This window comes from Platalea leucorodia, assembly GCF_965183815.1.
Source record: "Platalea leucorodia genome assembly, chromosome: 17".
NCBI lineage: Eukaryota > Metazoa > Chordata > Aves > Pelecaniformes > Threskiornithidae > Platalea > Platalea leucorodia.
The window spans coordinates 5,497,013-5,518,847 of record NC_138839.1 but is presented as its reverse complement, the minus strand read 5'-3'; the positions used below and the strand labels follow the sequence as shown (position 1 = coordinate 5,518,847).

Sequence of the window (21,835 nt, the reverse complement as noted above, 5' to 3'; positions counted from 1 at the left end):
GACTGTTACATCAGTCAATATCTGACCTAGAACTGTTTGGGAGCAGTATCAAAATCCTATTCTTAATACTTGGCAGGTAAGCAAAGTGCTTTTCAAACTGCCAGACACACATGAGCTGAACAGCTTCTTTTGATGGATTTTTAATGGTGTGTACTTTGGTTTTTATTGTTTGGAGCTTAGATACTTTTTTGCGAGGTTTGTTTTAAAATGCAAATATATATGTAAATTTTGAGTCTACACAGATTATGTTGGGACTTTAAAAATTCTTTGAGAGTATATTTTGTACACAAAATCATACAATCATATCCACACAGTCTACACAGAATTTCTGCTGTCACCCCTCAGATTATTTAAGTTTGAAGAGAGAAAGCTTGTTAAAATTAAGGATCCCGATTAACTGTTTATTATTATTTGTAACTTGATAGCACTCTTAAAGCTCATTCATACTGGGGCTCCGTTGTGCCAAACCTTAAACTCACACACAGGAAGTCACAGACTAAGTCCTGAAGACCTTATATTCTAGCTTGCTGTTCATGCTGAAAATACACCTCTTTCAAGTAACTGTTCAAGGCATTAACTGTCAGAGTTCAAGGAGCATCTGGATGACACTCTTAGTCATATGGTTTAGTTTTAGGTAGTCCTGCGAGGAGCAGGGAGTTGGACTCGATCCTTATGGGTCCTTTCCAACTTGAGATATTCTATGATTCTGTGAACTGATCGGTTGCCTGACAAGTTAAGAAAATAAGTCCTCTAACTAAAATATAAAACTTTGTGATGATGCCCAACAGTTTATTGAACAGAGTCCACTGTTGCAATAACTAAAGGTGTAATAGTGGTGCAATTTTATAACACCTTCTATCCAAGAATCTATCAGCTCTATCTTATATTAATGATCTAAATACTAGAAAATCCTACTGATGAAGGGAAGCATGACCTTAAGTTTTAAAAGGGAAGACTGAGTCCTAAGTTGACTAAATGCTTTTTTCAAGTCCTTATAGTGGGTCAGAATCTAATTTGTATTGACTATACACTTTCAGGTCAAGAGGTGTCAGAGGCTAGTATGTATGATGTTTGTTTGTATACGATGATCATTTGCATATCATTTTCCTTGTGTAATATGATCTTGTCACAGGCATCAACAACTACGAAGTGCGTTCCGAGTAACATTTCGTGTCCGAGCCTGACAAAAAGTATGGCTTTAGTTGAACTGAAACCTAGGATCTGGCACAGAAATCTGTGGAATTGCTGCAGAAATCACTGCAGAAAGCAACGGGACCAGATGTTTTTCCAAGTGTTACTTACCATACACCACAGGGTGAGAGGGCTGAGTTGGCACCAGCTGTGTAGAAGGACCTGGGGACTGTGGCTCATCCGTGCTTGTGCCCGACTGCTGGAAAGCCAGGTCAATTTCTTCATCTGTCAGGCCTGGGGGAGCAGAGGAAATGAAATCAGTTTAGCACCTTTACCCACTTGATGCACGCATAATTAAATTCTCAAGCCAGGCAGAACGCTTTCAAGCTGCAAAGAATTTTGGCACTGACTTGAGCAGTAATGCCTCCCCAATTTTGGATTCACTGGAATGTCTCCCTCTCTCTTTCTCTGTTGCAATTTAACCTTAAGCGACAGAATATTAGCCTCAACGCTGCTTCCAAATGTGGCTCATTCAATTTCCTTAATTTATCCTTGAGTTTATTGCTGCTTTTGAAGTAGCTTTCTATTGCAATTCTCCATTCTTCCCCCCAAAAAAAGATACCATCAACTGCAAATGTGGCTCATTTTAATCTGTAATGGTGTAAAAAAAAAAAAACAGGGGAAAAAACTAACAATAATGCATGAAAACAGACAGGGAAACAAAAAACTAATTATTGGGTTAGACGACTAATTAGTCTAGATCGTTTCCGAAGACGGGAATAATTTGCTTTATTTTATGACAAATGCAGAAATAAAAAGAAAAAAATCAGGACTGACTGTGATTAGTATGAATGGGACACAGAATGTAAGGAGGAAATAAAACTATAACAAAACAGATCAAAACAAGGCCAAGCCCAAACTTTCAGCTTAGCATTGCCCCGGCCTATTGCTTTGTGATTAGATTGCCCTAGGGCAGCCTGGTTTTTATTTCACGCAGAGCTGTAGTAACACTGCACACATGGTACACGTTGGTGCAGTCACTCTGCCATCAGGAAATGCCAGGATGACCATCTGTAATTGGCCGCAACATATGGAAAGGATTTGGCCAACAAGGGGGAAAAGAAATGCAGCTAAAGGATTCACGATGACCAGCATCTGTGAAGAAGGAAGCACAGCTGGATTATTTTTTCCAACAGTAGAAAACATCCCCTAGAAAAAGAATTTAGTACTCAGATGGCAACTATGATGTGGGGCCTGTGTATTATTTGTTATGTTGTTATTCTGCACAGGAGCAGATACGAGGCTAGTGTCCCTGCCATGAGGAACATGTGAAGTGATTCAGGACCTTTTACTATACATGCAGCGTGTCTGCAAAGACATTCAGAAAGGTTGGAAGTGAGAATATAGATTTAAGGAAAGAGACTCAGACAGACCACTTGATTCTCACACAGTTGTTATAGGGACTGAGCATCGTGAGGAAAATGGTATGAATATGACAGCAGTGGGAGAAAAATGGGGGAATGTTTTCTCTCCATCACCTCCACTCGAGATCCATAAAGTATTGCTGGTAGATGAAATTCCTGAACTTAATCCTTTAAAACACTTAGCTCTTTAACATTACAGGGGGATACAGTATAGAAAACAGCCAGGCTTCTGGGCATATTACCTAAGTTTCAAGAAGTTTTTTCAGGATCTTAAACTTCACTGCATACTGGGGGACTAGACAGAATAATCTGTAGCACAAACAATATTGCCAGAAATAAATACACAAGTCTGTCTCAGAACTGTTATTTAATATCATAAAGCACTGACACAGTGCTTCTGGTATTCAGAAGGCTTTACAACTATTAACAGATCTTTTCCCTATTCCTGTGAGTATGTGAGATACCGTGAATTCCTATGAGTTACTATTATGTCTACTCTACATGCAGATACTGATGCACAGCGAAGTTAGGTGATTTCTCTAACAGAACAGAATACTGTCAGTGTCAGATACAGTATCAGAAATCTGAAGTTCCTGATCTCTGGTCCTGCAATCTGACAAAATCACCCCATTACTTGTATGCATGCTTCAAATAGCAAGGAACCAAAACCACACATGACAGTATGGAACAAGACTTGCACTGAGAGTAGTAAAAGGCACATGAACACAACTCAACCTACTGTTCTAGTCACAAAAGCAATATTTATGGTGTCTAATCCGTGTTAAAAAGTGAAGTCCTAATCAGAAAGAAACTGTTTTAACCAGCGCCTAATTATCCAGTGTAGGAGAAAGCACAAACAGATGCCAATGCGGCAAATCGCTAGCAACTATGGAATTTCATAAACATGGAGACAATATTAGCTGCTGGCTGCAAATGTGGCTCCCACTAGAACAGGGCATTTTGTTCTATTTCCATGCAAAGATAGCAAGTCTGATAATATTTAACACTTAGAAACGTACGGAAGTTATGGAGGATCCTTACTTCATTCTACAAAAAGAGTAGGCAACAATGCTTATTGTTTCCTACCCGTACTGCCCCTTCGAGTCTCATCCTGTTGGAGAAAAAAACCTACAATCTTTCGCAGATAAAATGCACTTCTAGGATTTTTCTGGTCTTGTCAACTAGCGATACGTTCAAGCATCACTATTTCCATTAAAACCCTGCTGTACTGTGAAGAAAAAGCTGATGTGAATGATAGAATGACGGGAAACTTCATGTTTGAGATCCTGGTTTGAATCCTGTGCAAAGTAGTGCACATTAAGATTCTCTTTACTTCCCTGGACTATTCTGCTGCCTTGTGAAGTGGTCTTGTTCGTGGTAGTAGTGGCATTATACAAAAGAACATCACAACTACATCCCTTCTTAATTATCAGAGGAGAAGACTGGGAGTGCCATCACCTCGAAATGCTTCCTTTTTATTCACCTGAACAAGATGTTTTTAAGGCCCTGTCATCTCTAAGCATCAAGGGAATAATCTCCCGGAGCTGACTCCTTAAGCATATATATGGCGTAAGTCCGCACTGCAACTAGTCATCTGTGGATTCAGAAATACACCTGTCTTCATGGTTGTCATTTCTCACACACACTAACAAAAAGGCACAGGATATTCTAAGACTGTCCTCAGGCAATTATAACTAACTCATCAAAATTCTCTTTGGACTGTATTTTTTTCAGATTCGCCACCTACACACATGTATGCACACAGTATGAGTTTTCTATGCCCCAAATTATTCAACCTCGATATATTAATTACATAGAAAAGTGGGAATTTCTAAACCAGATCAAAGTGTCATCTGTTCCAATCTCTCACCTTGCTTTATTTTATCACAGTCTTTCTATCACTGCATTATATAAAAAAGTATTCGTGGTCCATTCATTGTTCTAACCTAGCAGGAAGCTGGCAACCCAAAAATAATACCACAGCCCTTGGATGCAAAAGCAGTGCCACAAAAACTGGAGCTTTGTGTCTAATATAACTCTCAAATAGGTATGTCAAGAAAATCACCTCTGTTTAACAGAAGAATTGCTCTAAATCCACTTTCTCAACACTTTGGAAAGCAAACATTTTAGTTCTTCTGGAGTTTCAGCAAGATCAAGACCATGCAGAATGCAAAAGGTTAAAAGGAACAATAAAGGAAACTGCCAATTGTAAGTGAATTATATTTGGCTTTGAAAGCTGAGCCACGGCTATATTATAAAAGGCATCTCTTTGCGTTGTTTACCATCACCCTGACTAATGCAGACCTTTTTTTTTGTTTTAAATAATCTCATGCAAATTAGACACACACTTCCTTCCAGTTGATTGCTATCTGCAAGGAATAATCTAACCGCAGAGGGTACTGAGCAAGGACTGAGCTGAGAAGAAGGATGCAAGGAAACTGTCTTCATAGCCCTACAGAATGCAAACCTGTTCCCTTCCCCCAACCATCCATTTCATTCCTCTACAACACCACAGCCATTGCAAAGAATTAGTCACAATTTTCACTAAGCCTTAAAATTTCCTTTTCAGGCTTCAGGGTGTTGATTTGAATAATCCAGCACCCATGATTATTTTGCACTCAAAGGTTCTTGCTGACCCTCTTTTGTGATTGTCACTGCTGCCGCTCAATTTTCAGGGATCACTCAGCCTCTGTAAATCGTAGTCAAACACAGAATCAGAGCAAGTCAGAGAATAAAGTGGGTTGTCACAAACATCTCTTGGTGCCTGCACCTCGGGTATTGTATAAAAAGCTCCTTTGCCCCATAACTTTTAAGACCTGACTCTCTGTTTAGGCCCTTTTATAATATCCACTACTCTTTAACATAAGGACCTCATGTCCATCAAAATACTGTTCCTCTTATGACCACTCTGAAGTAGAGGAGTACTTAGAGGAGCACTGTTATCCGTACTTTACAGATGAGGAAGAAGTGAGATGTACAGATATGAGAAGTGCTCCAAGGTCAGAACTGAACCTCTGACAGTCAGAAAATAAAACTCAGGAGACGTGAGTCCCAATCCGTTGTTTTACTGTAAATCCATTCTTCTCTATTTTCTGGATGAAACACAGTAGCAATAATTGCAATGCAAAACCCTTGCATGAGCTTAACTAGATGAGCCACTAAGTTTTTTCTTCCCCTTCTCTGACACAGGCTCTGACATTTCAGTGACAACCCTTTTTCCCACCCCATCCACGGAGCATATCTTTTTCTTCATTATATTCCTGCTTGCATTGCTCAACCCAGTAATTCATGCAAGATTTTCACAACCTGAAGGCAACATTAGTTTTAGGGAGCAAATTTCTGGTTAGGAAGAACTTAAGAATGCTGCCGTAATAGGGAAGGGTGGTGGGAAGAATTAAGTTCCTTTTGCGGGTGTCCAAAGCCAGCTTTATTACCACTCTGACAGCCCACCCTGGAGCAATCATCACACCCCCCCTTTTGCAGCGACAAAAGGCAGGGGAGGGATGCAGGGCAGAGGGTGGTATCTGTTGTTGTTCTCCTCACACATGCACACACTTTCTATTAAGAAGAAAACACAATATAACTGGACAACTTGTTTAGCTACAACAAACTATATGACTACCCGAAGTTAGTGTATGGTATCACATGACTAAAAGGAAGATCTACTGGTAGACACCCTGAAATGACATTACACCCGGGTTCCTGGAAGCCACTGAGTCAACTCTGCTCAGAAAGAACATGGCCACATTTTAAAAGAATCATCATAAAAACCTTCTGGGATCTGATCCAGACTAATGATTCCACCTGTTCAGTCAGTTACATGCAATGCTGGATGATTCTTTTATCAAATGTTTGTCCTATATCCTACTTTGTGCTTAGTTGAACACATTTCAAAAGGCATAGTCTCCTGATCCATTTTCTTTCACACATCTTAGCTCACGGGGCATTCGCGAGGCCCAGCCCAACCCAACGTTTTAACAAAACCTAAGGTCTCAGAAACATCACTCTGATTTTCTTTACCCTTCATTTACATTAACACACTGTATTTGAATGTAAACATCCTGCTGCTCCACTTCCAGCTCAAACTTTGTGTAAAGGAACCCCAACATCAAAGGGTAACTGACTGGTCTCAACTGTCAGGCCGAAAAATGCATAAATAAAAATCATTTGAAAAGTTACTGAAAGGGCTTTGAATTCTTACAGCTTTATTCATCTATGAGACTGTTAATTATGCAATTGCAATCTTTAAGAAACATTATATACTTTAACCCATCAGGGTGACTAAGCAGCAATCAGAACTGATAAAGGTGCTCTAACCTCAGTTGCACAGCACTAAAATAAGGAAGGAGAACCTGACTGACAGTGAGCCAACCGGGAAGGAAACGGTTAAAATAAAAAGTATTTTGGTATAACAAATATAAATAAATAAATAAATCTGGCAGCAGTTTCTCTTCCTGGCCAAGCTTTTTGGAGTCTATAATAAAATGAAGTGTAATGGAGGAGAGGAGGGCAATGTCAGAGGGTGAGGGTTTGGGAGAGAGGTTGTTAAGTATCTCCCTCTCCTCAGCTGTGTTTACTCCATTTACAGGACCCCAGGTGATTGATGGACAGACAAAAGAAAAGCAAGCAGATAGTAACCCCCCTCTGGGAGCATCAGTAAAGGGGATAACTCCTGACATCATCTAGAGCCCCAAACTCTCCTTAGCCACTTGTAATTAAAAAGACAGAGCAAGATATGCAAACCAGAGAAAAAGTAAAAGAGGATTTTTTTTTTTATTTATTATTAACATTTTGTTGGAACAGTAGAGTGCAATAAGGACTCTCAGAGCCGTTAAAAGTCGTCGGGTGACCTGCAGACCCCTATTTCCCAGAGCCTTGTATAAAATTGAATTTTTTAAACATAAATTACACGTAATGACGACACTGTAAAAACTAACAGTAATGGAAAGCTGTGCTGTATTTCATTAGCCTGTATTATTCCGTGCCACCTGATCCAGCCGGGCCTTGTTTATGAGTTAGTGTGTTAGCAGATGCCGATGGAAGCATTTGCTTCGACCTTGCTCTTCTCATTGGGGCATGAAATTACGACGGCAGCACCTTGATATTACAGCCATAAATACAGTAAACTGCAAATTTAAGCCAACGGCTCCTATTGTCTCTGAACATAAAGCTGATCGGTATTTATTTAAAAGGAGAACGAAAAAAAATATTATATATCACCTTGTTTATGGGTCCAGTCCCCCCCCCCTCCCCTAATCTGCCTTATTCACTTGGTTAAATACTAAACAAACAAACTAAATCCTCCCTATTTTCTACTGATTAAATATTCTTATGAAATGAGTATTGTCTTCAGAAAACTGGATCAAAGTATTTTCACTCTGAATAAGAAAGGGCAAGTGACTTGCTTAGCATGTCTTGGAATGGAAAAAACAGGAACAAGTACTACAACTTTTCTTCTCAGTTTTCTATATATGAGAAGTTCAAAATGTAAAACGAAAAAGTTGCTTCTAGTCACTCATTCATGTTTGTGTGTAACACATGTGTATGCACATGAGAGAAAGAGAAATATGTTTCCTTCCAGTTGTTTTCTATTTAAAAATATCTCCCTTGTTAATACTATTTCAAAACAAGGAGGAAAGATAGAGAAGAAAAAATTGCAGCAAGATTAATGGGGGGGGGGGGGGAAATGCATAGGATTCCTTCTCTGAGGCAGCAGACAGGAGGGAGAATGCCTCATTCTCCTACGGGCATTTTGGGTAAATACCCCTGTTCACTGACAACATACCCACTAAAATTTATTAGAGGGGAAAAAATCAAACACAAAGGCAAAAGGACATTGTAATATCACAAAGCATATCACAGCATAAATCACAGCATTATAAGTCAGTGCGAAATGTATTTCACTAGTAGCTTCAAGGCAGGGAAAATACAGTTTCACTTGTAGTAAGAGAGGTCAGGTCTTCCTCTTCTAATGTGAAGTAAGCTCCTTGCTTATATGAAGTATGTTATCTCTGTTCCACGTAGAAAAAAAGGAAGGGATACCTTAAGTAAAAGCCCCTAGTACTAAGCTATATATTTCAGGGGCCAAGGCACTAAGAGGAGAATACGAGGAACAACATGCAGGACAAACTGGCTGGATAATGGGACTCAGACTCGGGATTCTGAAATGCAAAAGTCCTATTAGATGCAGTGCTATCACAGCCTTAACAGGATTTGGATGCCTTGTTTTTGAATTAATCTACAACAAATTTTCAGGTAGCAGACAGCATAATTCAACAGGCAAAATTTTTGCTTTACAAAAAGTTCAAATTACAAAAAAGGCAGACAGCAATATGACTCTAAATCAAGCAAGACATGTCCAGAAGGCTTCAGTAACCTGAATTACAGAACCAGAAGTTTTGTTAAAAAGCACAGTTAAATTCCTACACAACAAGCATCTGCAAAAACACAGCAAAACTTCAATCTTGGGTACCTTCTTCCGAAGACCTGTCTATTACAGAGTCATTCTAAGAATACCATGATCGGCAAAAAAGACAGAGGAAACAAGTCTTCCTGTAACATAAATAAAAATCTCTCCTTCTAAAAATAGGGGGAAATTTTATTTTATCATCATCTATGGGTTTTATTTTTAGGTCTCTTGCCTTCAGCTTTTCCTTTCTATTATCATACAGCAGAACAGTGCCTGATAGAAAGCCTCCTTTGAGCGGACAATGGTAGAGTAAGTCCAGCTGTCTGTTGCACCGCTGACGAAGAGACAATGACAGTGACTAAGCTGGAAGCCGATGTTGTAACACGGGAACACTGGACATCCAACTCAGCCAGTACCTGATGTGAGAACACTACCTAGAGAACAAAAACCTCTGCGTATTTGAAATTAATATCTACCTTGGGGTTTGAAGGCTTTGACAGCTCTATGCCAGGATGCCAATTGCAAGGTAGTTTATCAGGAATAGAACATAACCAAGGCTCTGACATTTGTTTAAAAGAAGCCCATATATGGCAGAAAATCCAGATCATGGAGAGACACTACTCTAGTAACCATAGTGCTGTCATAATTTGTTACCACAACTGACAGCCTTCCTAGAAATAAGACTATGCATTCAGAGAAAACAAGTGTTAGATACACTAAACGGGTAAGTTTCCAAGCATACCCAACCTGTGATCTGCAAATGCTTGCTGTTATTACTGCAGAGAAAAAAGTCTCATGGTGATGGTTCCTGATCCTCATTACTTGTACTACAATACTCCTTAGAGACCCCCAAAGGCATTCACTGTGCAGGTATTGTGCCAGGTACTGTGCAGAAACAGAGTAGAAGGCAGTCAGACCCAAGTTGTTCAACAGTCTATGTGAAGGAAAGACAGGTTGGAAAGAAAAACACTGCGCACACAAATGAAGTTGCTTACGCAGAGTACACAGCAGGTCTACAAAATTTCCTTTCTATTAAATTGGGTACTACAACAAAAAACATGCTATAGAGGTGAAAGGATATTAATTTTTTCTGCAAGTTCATTTCCAAAAGTAGAACAGTTTGGTGCATGGCACTTCAAAAACCTAGAAACTAAACTTCATTACCGAAACTTACCACAAATTTTAAAAACAGCAGTGTCAGAAAACGTTTGTGCTTCAGATCCGCTTACTTTGTGTGAAAGAAAAATATTTTGTTAAGCAGCTTGTTGAACAATCGTAACAAAATGATTGGCCTTTGGCTACTCTTTGATCTGTGATAATATCTTTAGGAGCTTCTAAGGAGAAAGCCAAAGGTTGTCTCTAAATTTGGGTAAGGTAAAACACTGGCAATATAGGAGGTTTTGTTTTGATCTACCTTTGAAATGCCAATTTTAAACTGTATTTCCAACAACTTGAACGAGCACGTCACAAGAATTCCGGCACTGAAGTAGAAGGAGCTGGCCTGCAGGATCTGCAGTCAACCAGACATCTGTAACTCCAGCATCTCCTTTGTTATTGCAGCAAAGAATAACCAGGCCTTTCAGTGGTATGGGCCTGAATACGGTCCATGTTAGATTTGACCTAGCAGAGTGGCCCTAGCGTGGAGTAACTCCAGATTAGAAGTCACTGCTGGTCTGTTATTACTGGACTAGACTGGCCTGCAATTCTAGAACCAAACTCTCTTTTTCCCCAACTCTGTGTTCAAAAGAAAGGAATTGTGTAAAAGAACAGCAATTTCAAGCCATTCTAAGGAATTCTTTACCCAGGTTTGTCAGAATATCTGAAGAATTACTTAGTTCTATATATAAGAACGAGAAAGTCTGTCCTGATGCACCATTCCCAGTTCCTTATATTACTCTGGAATTACCGATTGCCCCAAGCACACTAACAAGAGCATCTGGATATTTTCTACATTAGACAATACCCGTCAGAGAGTAGCCTCTGCAGACTAAGATTAACTGCAATGTAAAGAGCAACTGCCTCAGTGTTATTTATTTCCTCTTTTACTTTCAAAACTTTAAACTTTAGAAAGGAACAAAACAAACCCATTTAGTCCAGACTTATCACCCGAAAAATCATATAAAGTGTATACTAAATTAACTTTGAGTGTTTGAAGAACGCACAAAACGGAACGTACTGAATATGCAGTACGACAGTGCGCACTGTGTACTCTCTCTGTCAGGAAGTTGCTCTAAGGAGCACAGAGAACAGTAGCTACAGCTGCATGTTTGTAAGAAAATGTAAAAATACATGGAAGTATGTATGGAAAAACATATGGAAATGTAAAGAAACTAACACTGGGTGAGGAGCCATGAACACAGGAGTCGAAGTCCTTTTTCTGACAGGTATTTTTTCACAACCTTATAGAGTGGTTTTGCTCCTCTAACCCAGTTTCTATAAAGTGGAATCAATGTTAGACACTGAGAAGTCAGGTATCATCGCACTGAGAAGATAAGCTCAATTAAGAAAAATGCATCTAAATGCTACATATTTGATTATTATGGTACAAACGTTTCAGGTAAATCTGGTTTGCGCTTCCCCCCAGAAAGGCAGACACGCTAGTACACTATTATAAAAAGACATGTCAGCAAGTATTCATTACAGATTGTAAATGACCCTCGTTCTTCTTTCTTTTGTTTTAGAGAAATTTTTTTACATGCCATTAAAATATTGTTTGCTGAATGCTACTACAAAGCTAGCCACCTGTAAAATTAAAGGCTGATGCTGCCAATAAGTGTTGAAATACCTTCTGTTTAAAAGGCAAACCTACTTTGTAATTTTTAACACAACTGTATAAATATTTCTCCACCCACCCTTCACAATTTTGTTGGTTACATCGCGTCCATTTAGACAACAACCACCTATGTCATCATACAGGATGTTAATCTTGGGTGGAGAAGAAAGAAACAATAGCAAATGAACTTTTAAGAAACCAAGATTACACATCCAAGCAGGGCCCTTCATGATAAAAGAAGAGTGAAGACAAAAAACATTAGGGGACAAGTCAACAAAATAGCAGAAGTTTCAAAAGACCATTTTTCATGTTTTGGTTTGTTTATTGTTATTTTTTTCTCCCTATGTGCCTTCAACAGCTCTTCAGAGTTCTGGAGAAAATTAAAGCAGTCTGGATTAAACGCCCAAAGGACGACTAATGCTAACAATACTAAAAATAACGAGGTTAAGTGGTGGAAAAACTATGGTGACCACACACGGAGAACTGGAGTGGTAAGGTAGAAAAGGAGTTTCATCATTGCTCCCTCGGGACACACACAGAACATACTAACTGCTTCTAGTTCTCTAGGGTTACGATTACCATGCCAAACACACCTCCAGAGTTTCCTTATTAGTATAATAAAAAGCCTCTACACATTTGGGTTCTATTCCCAGCCTTGCTATTGACCTTGTGTAGGTCATTTAACCTCCATCTGCCTCAGTTTCTACATCTGTAAAACAGGAATAATATTACACAGTACCCTTTGTAAAACGTTTGAGACTGACACTGACAATTATCATGTACAAAGACTAACTGACAGTTTTGAGAATCTATACATACGCTATATGCATTTGAGCTATGTAAGGCATTTGCAACAAATAATTTATTCAAGTAACAAGTTCGGCCTTTTTTTTTTTTTGTGCTTGTAGATCATCTTTGGAAATACTTCCAGATTCTAACTCTCACCAAACTGCACAAGGACTCACATTCATGCTTTGCTTTGACTGGGTGCTAAAATACATGGCATCTCTCTGGTCTCCTTTTGGCCAAGTGTTGCCCTCAAAATCCAGTCACTGGGGTTGAATGTTCAAAATGGAAATACTGAAATATCTATTTTTTTAACACTGTCAGTTGTCTTCTAGTGTCTCATGAAAGTTCCAGCCCAGGAGTTAAAATGGGAGTGGCTACACAGAATTCACACAGAAACTGCAGTGAAGATTAAGAAACATTTATGGGCATGTTCCTGCAACATAACACAAGTCAGATCGGCAGGTGAGGCAGCTGAAAAACTTGCTACTAGTATCTACTATCCTCATACTGTATGAGTATAGCTCTTGGAGTTCCAGGACTAGGAGATATCCCCTAAACAAAGGAATCACCTCACAAATAAAAAGGGAATGAATAAAAATGGGAACATACTCCCTTCTGGGCGCTACATAAGAACGCGTCTCCTTTCCGGGGTGCCAAAAGGCTAATCAACACCACAGTACAGGGGTGCCCAAAGAGCTTTTCACGGAGTCAGGGTCAATGAGGAAGAGCCAAGGCTGCACTTTGCACATCCCTCTCTCTCCAGATTATTTTGCACTCTACGGTCTTGAAGCATAGGAATCATGCCAGGCACAGGTGGAACACTGTGGCAGGGGAAGCAACTGTTTGACGTGCTCTTCAAGGGGCAGACCTCTGAGCAGCAGCTTCGTCCTTGGTCCCCCAGGGATGACAGCCCCCACACTCCTGAGTGCCAAGTCCAACGACCAGATAGAATAACTTACCCTTTACAGTCACTGCAGTAGATGAAGTTCACCAAGAGAACTTGGATTCTTTTCTTCCCCTGGTTTTCTTTTCCTGCTACTCCTGTCTGTCTCAGGTGGCCTAGCATGAAAAAAGCTCTCCTTTTATGATGCAATATCTGGGACCAGGTGAGGCCCTGACTCTGCAGATAACCTAACAAATGGGCAACAGCAGCTTGTGTTCTTATTGACAGTGCACGTGCTAGTAAATACCGACCTCCAGGGTATTCTCAGTAAACACACAGCCATCCCTAGCTTCTAAGATACACACACACACGCAAGCACTTGCTTTACCCGACACTGAACTCACACCTCACAAACAAATTATTTAACTACTCTATCCCCCAAGGAAGACAGCGATCATTTCAAATGCAGCTCCCTGCTCGTCTCTCACATACACGCAACGGCCTGATAGGTTAAATGCTGCCATTTAATTACAGTAATGGAAGCTGCTATTTTTTGGTTCCCTTGAATCCTCTCTCGCTCTCTTTTTTAAACACATACAGAGTCATCTTTTAAACATGTGTTTTATATTTCTGAGTTTAACAGCTGCATTCTCCTGGTTACTTGAAGAGCAGGAGCAATGATATTCTGATATTCTTCTCTGTACCTCTGAGCAACCAGCCTTTTAAATGCCACATTAAAAGGAAGACAGGTTGGGGGAGATGCTGTAAGAAGGGATACATGCTAACACTGCAGAGGCCAACCTGCCCCTTCATTTACTTAGATGGTTTGCGTTGATTTTATTGAATAAAACTACCTTAACCTCACCCACCCCCACCCCCCCCAAAGCTGCTGCGGCCTGGAGAGGATAAACATGAAAATGCTTTGAGTACTTTTACTGAAAATGCTATAAACACCAGTACATCACACTGACAGTATGTCACAGTATGGTTATATTTTTATATATATGACTGGGAGCCAGAATTATCTCAGATCTAACTGTTCTTAACACATCTGACTCAGTTTCCCCATCTAAATGGGGATGGTATTTCCTCTGTTTCCCACTGAAATTTGGAACTTGCAAACTGTTTGGAGAATGTAAAGGTCTAACCAAGAAGAGAAAATGTAATCAGAAGTACATTAAATTAATCTTACAATCTTGCCATTCCACAAAAGGTGTCACAAGCTTAGTCAGCTCATATTTGTAGAAGTGCTTCAAATACGCAAAGCGGTATAGAAATATGGGATATACGTTTGCTAAATTCTTGAGCATGCTGCAAAACACTTTTTTTTTCCTTATGTGAATTCAGGAAGGGGGCTGCAGGTGGCCAAAGGCTAGAGGGTTTTACTGTTAGTTATTATTGAAGGAGGACACATAACACAGTAGTATATGAGTAGCACAATAACTATTTGTGGATTTTACACATCATATTGTGTGGCAATTAGAAAAAATCCAGAAGCAAAGCCTAAGTACTTCCAAGTCAAAATAAATTCTTACCTATGCTAAGGCCACAACACTCCTAGAAAAATACTTGTATTACACCTGTCCTCAGCTTTATTTGTCCTCTAAATGTGAAAAGCTTATTTATTTGTTCTGTGGCAGTTGGCTCACAGTCAGCCAGCCATCCATGCAGGGATATTGCCCATCTTCATTCTCTGGTACAGATATCCACTGGTATCTCTTAAGGATGGAATCTTAAAAGGTGAGGCAAGGCAGAGACAAAGACAAATTTAATTTTATCACCATAAAAAGGGACATTTCCACATGGGCAGCAAGGACATGAATATCATGTGTATGCGGGGGCGGGGGGGATTATAAACGCATTTTTGGCGAAATTCAATAAAGCTGATTCCACTGCATAAGGTCAGCAATTTACTTTTAAAAAATGATATGATTGCAACTTTTAATATAACCCATGTATTTGCTGCAAGATGCTCTAGAAGATTGTGTAATGTAACCACCCGACCTCTCCACAGGAGCAGAGATCACCCCATTTACCCTTTATTGTCTTGCTAAAAGCAGTGCACATTTGCACGGTATGACAAAGTCAACAGCTTTTACTTCAGAGAGCCTCAGATTTCATTGAGAATGAACTCTCTGCTCTCCTCCTAGGAGAGTGGAGTCTGCCTGGACTAGGTTCCATCAGAAAGAACAGGAAAGAATGAACCAGAGACTAAATTCCCCTTTTAGCTAACGGAAGAATGATTGCACTCCAGATGAAAATTAAGAGGGAACAGTGTGTAGCAGAAAAGCAAATAGTAGGATTTCATGTTCAGGAGCACCCAAGACAGAGTTTTAAACAGGGTAGAAATGTTGTCTAAGAGAACCTAAAGAATTATGTCATATGGGAACTTATTTTATCTTTCCTAGCAGGAAAGTATCATTAGGTCTGAGATGGATTTCAGCAGAAGAGCAACACAGATTATCCTAATTACACTCCTTGTTTTAGCCCCAAGAGAGAAGGCTGTCTCTTTAGACTTAGAATACCAGGTTCATTCACAGAGCAGATCAGGAACTGAATTCCTTTACTTGCTCCAGGAAGACTGTGGGGAAACCCTGGGCTGGATGACCATGAAGAGCAAATTCCTTCTATCACAAAAATATTTTTATACAAACGTACATAGATTTCTTCAACTGTCTCAAGGTGAAGCTTGTTTCAAAGGTCAAAGCTGCAGGGCTGGATTAGGATTGCACGCAATCTGCCTGAGCCTTGACATTCTGACATTCTAAAGTTTGCAGCTCTCCCCTCCCATACACAGCTGACGGAAGTAAATTCTCAACCTCTCTGCAAGTGTGGCTTTTACTGCAGCAAGCAACTTCAAAAATCACACGCTGCAGCACCAAGAACTCCGAAACAAGCATATCAAAGCATTTTATAAACAGAGCTAACATAAATCTCACTATGTCAATAATGCAAAAGTGGTAATTAACCCCATTTTACAGATGGGCAAGCTGAGAATAAGTAACTTGCCCAAAGCCAAGCAAGCAGTCATACCTCAGATCTCCAGAGCCTGCTCTTAGATTGTAACCACAGAAATGACTTTCTTTTGGCACTCTGCGTTTACTTTCACTTGAAAACATGATAAATAAATTATGCAATTTACAAGTCAGACTTAGGGTCTGGGTCTTTTCTGCCCATCACTAAGGCTAACAATTTCAGGACTCAAAATATAACTGACTGTTTTAGCATTGTCTTCTAGAATAGACTTCAACTCACTCTGCTGTAATCATATTGGGTTTTCAATGCTACCAGGAATGGAAATATTATTTTGACAGTAAACAAGGCAGATATGACTCAAAACACACTCAGTGAGCAAGAGGAGTTAATTTTGCAAAGCCATTTTTAACGGCTCTTTTGCATTACATAGTTACTGTCAGATAGCCAAGTGGAGAGACATTATTAAACCCATGACATTCCAATTATTTGTTAAAATTAAGCTTACAACCAATATTTTGTAGCATACACAACTTCCTGGGCACCAAACCGGTTTGTTCCAATTTATCAATAATTTTCAAGCTACGAAACCATGGCAAAGGTGATTCTGGACTCTTTACTGAAATCATGAGGAATTTCTGATGCCCGATAGAAGCAGGAGATGTAGCAGACTGTTTACCCAATATACTCTAAATGAATCACCTCTCTTGTTCTGTGGAGTATAGATCTAAACGGTTCAAGATCACTGTAGGTTGAGCCTGAAGTGAGAGAGGAAGGATATTACCGCTAATGTGACTTGTATCCTCTGTTATAGCATACATATACAGGCATTTGGAGGATGTAAAATTTGAGAGTCGCTCCCTCAATGGCTTCTTCACAACATCATTAAACATCAAAGGGGTGCCTCTTGTGATCCACCTTCTCAACACTTCACACAGAAACCAAAGAGAAAGTCATGCAGATTTTCATGGTTTTAATATTAAATATCAGAGCTTGTATCAAAGCCCTTTTCAAATAATCTTGCTTAAACCAATACACTGTGAAGATTAGTAGACCCTAAGTTTTCCGTGACTTTTTTTCGTCTGCTCCCTTTAAACAGCCCCAAGTAGGACCTTCTCCCTCATGTTCGGCAACATACTAACTTAGTTCAGAGCCAGTAGTCTAGAGTATTCAAGCCAAACGTGCAAGTATAAACAGTGCAAGATGACAAGCTTGTTGGAGCTATCCAGTAACCATGATGATGTATTTTCCTGCTAGTGAAAAACTCTTCTATGAAAGAATTCTTTATTTCCAAGTAGAGCTCATCAACAAACTGCTAGAACTTCATACAGAAAATGTTTCTTCAAAAAGCCCCAAGATGTTCTGGAGGAAAGTAATGATTTCATAACAATTCAAAAACCATTTTTCCAAGTATTTTCACTGTAATACTATGGTACGTATTACACTATTCCATCAATCTCTTTTATCATCAGTTACAATATTAAAGATTCCAGTCTAATCAATACGGAGTGATCTCACAGGTCTATAAGATTTCATTTAAAAAAAAAAACAACTCCGTGATTTTATATGTTAATCCCTATTTAATATAAAAACAAATTTCCAAATCTCAGAATTTCCAATGGGATAGAAATGTATTGTTCAACCTAGTTTCTAGATACCATTGAGCTTTAAAAACCAACTGTTATAAAACAATGAAATGTACACTGAGTACAATGTTCTTACAAAATAGCAAACTCACTTGTAAGTAACTATAGTTTCTATCAAACACACACACACACTTTTCTTAATCATGTGGCTATTATAGACATTAAACGGTAGCAAACAGAAAGGATTGCCTGCCTTTGTAGACTGCATCACACGGCTAGGTATGCCTAAACTAATGTCAGGTGTTTTTCTGCCCTCTCTTGAATCCCTAGTGACTGGGACAACAGTCAAAGACAAGATATGAACTGATTTCTCCATGTGGATAGGGACTAAATTGATTACTTTTTCCAAACTTCCTTCCAAATCTTGAGGAATGATAGTGAAGGCTCTCTATCAACTATAAAGATTTTGGTCCAAAACCCCTGACAACTCCAAAGAATAGCCATACCTGATTCCCCAGGATGTCCTAAGGTTGATCAGTTTATCACATTTTGTTAGAACTACTGCTGCAGGTCTCTTCTTGCCAAAGAAGCCAAGAAAATCTGTGAAGTTCATGACAAGTTCAGGTAACACAAACAGTGGTAAAATTGATGGGGGAAAAGAGTCAGCATGATGAATAGGCTGGTGCTGAACAGCAAGTGACAGATACGCAGACGGAAGACTGGCAGGACAGGGAGACATCTCCTTCACAGCAGATGGATAGAGATTCTCAATCATTTTCAGGAAGAAAAAGGAAGGCAACTAATACGAAACACAGAACTGTGGAACTAATTTCTGGATCACGAGCACATCTATTCTTCTGGATTATGAGACTCCAGCATTGGAAATCTTCCCTGTATGTGGAACATTATCAGCACTGGGCAAACACAGCAGATTGTCAAAACCAGATGTGACTACTGATAATGCTGATTCAGATATGAACTGTTGCGAGTTTGTTAGCAGTGAAAGCATTCATTCCCTCACTCTTCGTTCTTTGGGTCCCTAATAAGTTCCTTGTGACACAACCAGATTTCCTCATTTATGCAGGGTTGTAGCGACCCAAAGCTTGGATGGGAGGCACCTAAAGAACAATCTGGTAGCATGAACAGGTGTAGGACATAATTTTCTTTAACCTAAGCAAAATACTGTAAGGCACATTAGCTGTCTTTCAAAGGCATAAACAGAGGCCTAAGCATCTTTAGTAATTAAATATCCCATAGTGCTTTTCAAGAATCTTAGTAAATTTTTTACCCAGTAATTACATTCTCTATCCCTAAAGCTCCCTCTGCAAGATCACTTAGATAAAGTATTCTTCATTTCCTCTCCTACAAACCACGTAGTGATGTTAAGCAGCTGCTGTCCTGTACCTCAGAGGTGGATGCTTTTTAGTGGAAAGCACAGTGAGATCTAGATAACCCTATACACACCATCAAACATGCTCCATGCAAATAGCTGCAAAGTTTCAATGGTTAATGGTACAACGTGCTCAAATGAAAAGCATTATGCAAATGTAGAATGCACTGACTTCCGTTCAACCTGTCCAGTCATTTCTGTAAGTCTACACAAGCTGTTAGACTTACTTTATGCTACTTGAACACCTGGTCCAAACTTCTTTAGTAACCAGAAAGCACACCCTCCCTGGTTCTACCTATGCTAGTGAACTTTCTCTCACTGTGCATTAGTTTGTTCTAGATGCTTAATACACTAAGTATATTCTTGCAATACATTTTTGTTATCAGTATCTGAATTCCAGGTCTCACTTGCAGCTTTGCAAGCACAAGTGATGAGGTCTGCGCAGGCATTGGCACAAAACACTTACTAGACAGCTAGAGAACAAGTTACCCGATCTGCAAGTACAAAACAGGACAAGCGCTCACTCACACAGTCAGTTGTGCAGTGAAGTTAAGTCTTCACTCCTTTTCTTCGCCATCTCTTAAATCCATATTCTGTCAGCATGTTTGAAGAGAAGGACAAGTCATCTAGCATTCCTTGAATAGTCTACACTTACGGCCTAATCACATATTCTTGTATCAAATGTGGTAATTTCTAGAAAAGTGTAAGGTTTGGAGGGCCATAGCAGTTTGGCCCAAATAGGTATTTTGACAGCACAGGCTACTAACTGTGTTCTTTGGTATCAGTTGTCACTGGACTCTATTGGCTTGCATTGTATTTTCTTCTCAAGGAAAAGCTTTGTAAAAACTGTTCGAGCTTCACTGAGACATGTTAAAGAATTAATTACAAAGTAAAGCTGAAGGAGAAAATTAATTTTGGAAACACAAGAGGTTACTTTTCTTTTCCTCCCTTTTCTGGAAGTGGGGGAGGAAAGGCAGTTATTTTCATCTGCATGCTGGGGGCAGGAGTTGGGAGCTGTCCAGTCGATAACCTGGCCATCAGAACAAGGTTTGTAATTAAAAGGTCAGTGACCTGGAAAGCTAGGGCCTCACTCTCAGGGCCTCTCCGTAATGACGGCGCTATTAAATTAAGACTGTTATGAAATCAATGCTAAAAAAGCTTTCATGGTAACGAGATTCCATTCAAGGACATGCAAACTGCCTCATGAGATGGACTTAAATTATAAAAAAGAAAAGTAATAAAAGAGGGTTAAATTGAAATCTGCTGAAGAATTTACTTCCTTTAAAGCCCTCCAGCAGTGGGCTGTGCCCCCTTCTCTCAGGTCCTCAAGGTGATCCACTTGTGTTTCTTTGGCAAAGAGGGAAAGACAGGGGTTCAACTTCAAAGAACACAGACTACAGAAAAAGGAAGAAAATTAAGGCAGTTTTCTACTGGAGATTCTGGGGCTGACAGCATTTGTTTCCAGGGAATCAAGTGTCTTTGAGCTCTGACTGGGAAGGGGCATGTACAATTAAATAATTTATTCAGCTCTTCAGAAATCACCATTGCCTGGCATCATGACACTGGCAAAATTTTCTGGAAATCTGATGCACTGCAAAAAATTGTGCGAGACCTACAGGAAAACCTTGTGTAGTAGCTCACTTCCTACCAGCCAAAGTAATGAAACAGATTAGTAGATAACAACATGTAAAAGGGCAACGCTTCCAACAACCTCCAACTCATCTCACCAAGCAAGAGCACGACTGCTTTTGGAAGCATGTAGCCTGTTATGTTACATGCATAGACAAAAGACCAATCCAGGTAGCATATCTTCTGAAGACTGCCCAACCTTCCAGGTGGACGCTTTCCCAATATAACTCAACAATTATACATTTACTTGCCCTAATGCACTTCTGTTCTCCCACCACTATTTAATTTCTGAGCTCCTCATATGCTTTTGTCTGTTCCCACAATCCCACTCTGGAAAGGCATTACCGTACTCGTTTTACAGATGAAGAGAACAAGCAACCAAGAAAAAAGTTTTTCATCCAAGATTACACAATAAGTCTGTAACCTAGCAGTTTTTCCCTTCTCTGCCCCAAAAGACTAGCACCCTGAAAAACAGAGCTCCACATGTATAGTGCACTTCCACCCCCTTTCTCTATCTTGCCAGAAGTTACAGATTCAGAGTACACAAAATTAACAAGCCACATGAGTTACCGGCTGGGTAGCTGAGCAGTACAGGACATCTGAGGCACAACAGTTAGATGACAGACACATTTCCACAAGGGTTTAAACCCCACATGCTGTCTAATTACTCCCAAGGCGCCGCTGATTCTGTGGCATGTCATCAGCAGAATCAGCGAGTTGGACAAAAAACAAACAGCATCTTTTTTTCCTTTCTTTTCTTTCAGATACTCTGAGGGGAAACAGCTGTTTTTCCCTTCATCTGAAGAAGTTCATGATAAAAAGGAGGAAATGTCATAAATTACACAAAA

At 39.7% G+C, this 21,835-nt stretch overlaps 1 protein-coding gene across 2 annotated transcripts in view; it reads right to left on the bottom strand.

Moving 5' to 3' along the window:
- PEX14 (peroxisomal biogenesis factor 14) overlaps nucleotides 1-21,835 on the bottom strand; it is a 102,274-nt gene that overhangs the window by 39,248 nt on the left and 41,191 nt on the right. For both annotated transcript variants that reach the window (XR_014230085.1, XM_082329164.1), the window contains exon 4: nucleotides 1,303-1,425. Coding sequence is in view for 1 of the 2 variants with exons in the window: in XM_082329164.1 (XP_082185290.1) it covers nucleotides 1,303-1,425 (123 nt within the window). In the remaining variant the exon portion in view is untranslated. The remainder of the gene's footprint in view (nucleotides 1-1,302; nucleotides 1,426-21,835) is intronic.